The sequence below is a fragment of the Papaver somniferum genome, chromosome 9 (genome assembly GCF_003573695.1).
Source record: "Papaver somniferum cultivar HN1 chromosome 9, ASM357369v1, whole genome shotgun sequence".
Lineage (NCBI taxonomy): Eukaryota > Viridiplantae > Streptophyta > Magnoliopsida > Ranunculales > Papaveraceae > Papaver > Papaver somniferum.
Window position 1 is genome coordinate 130,835,452 of NC_039366.1, and position 4,617 is coordinate 130,840,068.

The 4,617-nt window shown below is 36.7% G+C and overlaps 1 protein-coding gene across 1 annotated transcript; it reads right to left on the reverse strand.

Moving 5' to 3' along the window:
- Positions 1–1,914: 1,914 nt before the first annotated feature.
- LOC113313186 (protein THYLAKOID ASSEMBLY 8-like, chloroplastic) lies at positions 1,915–3,064 on the reverse strand. The gene is made up of 2 exons (XM_026561925.1): positions 2,615–3,064; positions 1,915–2,469 (listed from the first exon to the last, which is right to left on the reverse strand). Exons 1-2 carry the CDS (start codon positions 2,987–2,989, stop codon positions 2,080–2,082), a joined length of 765 nt encoding a protein of 254 aa, XP_026417710.1. The 5' UTR covers positions 2,990–3,064; the 3' UTR covers positions 1,915–2,079.
- Between the last annotated feature and the right edge of the window lie 1,553 nt (positions 3,065–4,617).

The following is a 4,617-nucleotide window of genomic DNA, read 5'->3' on the forward strand; positions in this document are numbered from 1 at the left end:
AGCCTAAAACAAAAGCAAACACGCTTGTATTTTCCCACATGTTGGGGTGGAGTACCATTTGGATGTGCGGCATTTGGGTCGATTTGTTTAATAGACATGCTTAAAGAACAGATGTTGGCAACTGTTAGCAGTTTAACCAATTTCTTTCTACACATTTTTAGACATGTGGTAGAGGGAATTAACAATAATGACTCTGGAAACAACTCTACATGGATATGCATCCCTGCTAAAGGTGTTCATGACATTGAAAAATGCTGCAATATGGTGGTTATGCTGAAAAGAACTTAGAATGGATCAAAGAAGAACATATGAAAACTAATGATGAAACATAAGAAAAAGGATGCTACAAACTCTGATTCAGGTGAACTTTGAACTTCAGAAAGCAAAAAATTTTGCATTAAATGGAGAAGAACTACTTTTTTCCTATTCTTTTAGGAATTGGTATTCTACTCCATGTATATATTGGACCATGAATAATAGATACTGTTTGATGGTCAGTTACCGAAGTCGTTTTATTATGTTATAGGATCAGAATAGATCTAATCTATTTCTAGACACTCAACCGTTCTTGTATAAAACAAATGACTTGATTGAGACAACAAATACAAAAGTAAATCTAGTTGCAATGAAACAAAGTGATGCTTTGGAAAAATCTCCACTTGCATGATCTACTATATACTTCTGCTGCTTCGGTATCAGAAAATACATGCCAGTTCGTTAAAGGTATGGAGGTTCCTTCAACTAAAGTCAAAAACGAAGGAGACCTTAATTAAGAATGAGTCTATCCTAGAACATCAATTGTCAGTTTGAGCACAACTATGGCCAAAGACTCCACGACCAAATGCTAGGCCAAACACCAACTCGCCTAGCACCACCAAATAATTTCATGGGAGTGAATAGTCGCATCACCTAGTAGACCGTCTACAGTCCGTCTCAGTGGGCCTATGATCTCAGAGTTTTGTTGCTTTGTATGCATCATCATTAGTAAAGTAACCAAGTTGTTGTACTCAAGTGTCTATGTATACCGAGTAAAACAAGTAGCATAGGCCTGTTGCAGTTCACAATAGAGTATACTAAGAAAACACTGAAATTAATAAAATGAGTTTACTGTATCCTCGAAAAAGGAACCTTTTTCGTTTCTCAAATGACAGACATCATAACAAGGACCCAATTTTCCATGAATAAGGAATGAATTCTAGAATAAAGAAAAGCTTCAGGTAAAATGCTCGTATTAAAAGGTCTCGTAGACATGTTTGTAGTTAAAAGCTTGCAGAATAAGGTCGAGAGTAATGGTGGTGAGTTGAGCATCTGCAAGCTGAGTAAGCTTATTGGTTCACAGAGTCAGCAGTCACTATTGAGAGATTAGAGAAAAGAGAGAATCGCTAACACAAACTATTTTGGGGGGAAACTGAATGAACAATATACCTACTTATGCTATTTGGAGCAACTGGGCTATTTGTCTATTTTGATAAGAGACTAAGAGAGGGACTAGTTTTTTGATCTGTGGAAGTGCAGAACCCCGTCATCTAATGGCGTCGTTTGTAGGTCATCATTAGGCTAGTTGACCAATAATCTTGGGGAGTCTTGGTGGTTTTCATGCATCATCTTGGCACTTAACCAATTTTCCCAGAACAACAAAACATTTCTGGGGAAGTGCAGAACCGCATCATCTAATGGTGTTGTTTGCTGGTCATCATTAGGCTAGTTGACCTATGATCTTGGGGACTCTTGACAGTTTTTATGCATTAACTTCATATGCTCAGGTGTTATCCATACTATTTATGCTATGTATCATCTTTGTTGTTATCTGACGAATTGGAAGACTCCTGTGTTAACGAATGACGGGCAAACTAGTATGGATCTGTCGCAATTCACAATAGACTAAAATATACACTGAAATATAACTAACAGATATGACTGAAAGCAAAGATGAATTCCTTTCTATATAACAGGCATCAATACAAGGACCCGATGTTCCATGGATAAGGAATGAGTTCAAACATAATAAAGAAACGCCTCATCTAAAGTGCATGTAAGAGAAAGCTATAGACTATATCAATATATAAGCATGATAGTACCTCATCGCAATCCGAATATCTCTTCCGGAGGATCATACACATGTCTATCAGGAAATATTTCTTCAAAATCTTGCTTCACTTTGTTTCTCAAAAGGGGATGAGGTAAGAGACCCTTCATTAAAATCCTGAATGGTAATTCCTCTGGAGGCTCAGGAGACTTCTTCATGTCTTCGTATACATTCATAGCATCCCCTGGTGACCCATACCTTAAAAAACCTCGAATTACTTCAGCATAAGTTTGACAATCAGGAAACAAACCCTCTTGTCTCATGCTTTCCCATACTTGTATTGCATCCTCCATTTTCTTATTCTTCGCCAACGCAATAATCAAGTCCTTGTACAGATACACATCAGGCTTGTACCAATCTTGCTTCTGAATTATCCTAAACATCTGGAAAAGAAAAAACATTTCAAAACTCCCAAAAATTATGACTTTTTCTACAGAATCAACAAGAAATGGTATGATAACTATCAAGATATCAAAAACCCAGAACCAAAATGAAATTAAAATGAAGATTCTAGCATCAAAATCTCACCTTTAAAGCCAAACCAACTTCCTCTTGCCTCTCAAGCTCAGTGAGAACTGCAATCATATCCATCTTCAACAATCTAAAAACTTGAGTTTTAATAAACTTTCCAAGCTTGTCTTCATCATCTTTGAATCTTTTGATGCCCAAAATCACAAATAAAGCTTCTTTACCAATCAATTTCTTACCTCTCCAAAGTGGTCCTCTTGGTCTACCATCATGGTAACACCTCACTGATGAGTTCATTTGATTAATTTCATTGATTGAGTTTTGAGGTATTATAAGAGTGGGTGATTCTGCAATGATTGGTACTATAAAGTCTCGAATAGTCATTGAAGAAATCATAAACCTACTTTTTGATCTCCAAAATGAACGAATCGCCATTGAAGAAGCTCAAATTTGGAAGTTCCACTAAAACCCTGACTGGGAGAGAGCGATACAAATAAAAATGTAACTAAAAATGACACGAAGTTGCCACCAGGCCCACTGCCCACCACTAAATGACCGACGGATCTAAAAGCTTCTCTAAAGAACCATCATTTGGGGCATACCTAAAGATTTTGGGGCTTCTTGAATAAGACAAAAAAACAAGTGGAAGTAGTGTTTCCAGGGTGCCCATATCTAACTATTTTTCACATTGGTAAAAATGCCCTAATTATTTATATTTTTTAATTTTTTTTTATAAAGTTGATAACTTATTAATGATCAATCAAATGACTCGTACGGAACCTTGGCGGGTAACCTAGCAACAAGTTGGGCACCAACGCCTTTTTGAATAGCAACACCTAGCCTATAGAATTTTTTTTTTTACCTACGCCACTATTAGCATCATTACAAACTAGATAATTCTTCAATCTCTTAAAAAAACACAAAGTATCATCACGTAGTTCCCCTAACGTGGTAAAGGCTAGGACACCCAAACCGTATCCATGTGAAACACATTGATCTGAATATTTGTTACGTTTACGCGATACAACATTGGAAATAGCTTGGCCTGGGACAAAACCGTGAATACCTTCACCTGTGAAAGGTGAGGCCCCTGTAACATCCATACAAACATCCTGACCATTTTTCCAATTGAGAACAAGGATACCAGTAGGGCGCAAATCTCTGTTATCATCAGAAAGAAGCCCAAGGGCGGCTTCCTTACGTACGGGCACGCCAGCTTTGTAACAGATGTCAATGATTATGTCACGTACCAGGTCATACCTAAACTCGATCCCAACATCCTTGGCACAATGAAGAGCATGATCACCAAAAATATCCATGTGCCCATTGCAAGTAGAGCATAGACTTCCATCGACAAACAAGGGGATACCCAGGCGGTAGCAAACTACGGCTCTAAACTGTCTTGGTCCAAGACATTGATTCAGACCACTAATGGGTATGGCCAAAAGGTAATCTTGAGCGTGTTTTTTTTAATTTAACTTTTTTTTTTTAAAAAAAAAAATTAACGAATCCAAGTTCGGCGGACAAGTGATATGCCGAACCTAAACATACGTAGGTTCGGCTGATAATATGTCAACCGAACTTGTGTTTTGTGAAAACATACCTAGGTTCGACAGATTCGATAAAAAAAACAGGACATCCGAACTTAATATTATTCTTTATAAAGTGAAGTTCGGCTAACATCTTCGTGTTTAATTATCTGCCGAACTGTTCATCGACACTTTCAGGATGAAAAAAAGAGAAGTTCGGCTGATAATTTTGATTTTATTGTTAGCCGAACTTTGCTCTGTAATTGTCGTAAAAAAAAATTCCATGCAATAAGAAAGACAAAAAAAAATTTTAAAAAAAGAAAAATTTCAAATTTTTTTTAAAAAAATAAACTAAAAAAAGTTAATAATAAAAATTAATTAATTAATCAAAGGTATTTAAGTAACTTAACCACTCATTAGACACCCCTTATCACCCCACACTAGTTAGGGTCATCCATATGTATGCCCCAAATTTTTTATGCATGCCCCAAATGAGGGTTCTCTCTAAAGGATGTGCGGAAAGAAAATTAAATC

Bases quoted from the DNA above. Each gene is read 5' to 3' on its own strand.
- LOC113313186 (XM_026561925.1), bottom strand. From the start codon at position 2,989: ATGGCGATTCGTTCATTTTGGAGATCAAAAAGTAGGTTTATGATTTCT. The intron at 2,470-2,614 runs GTGAGATTTTGA...TTTCTTTTCCAG, and splicing joins AAGTTGGTTTGGCTTTAAAG to ATGTTTAGGATAATTCAGAA.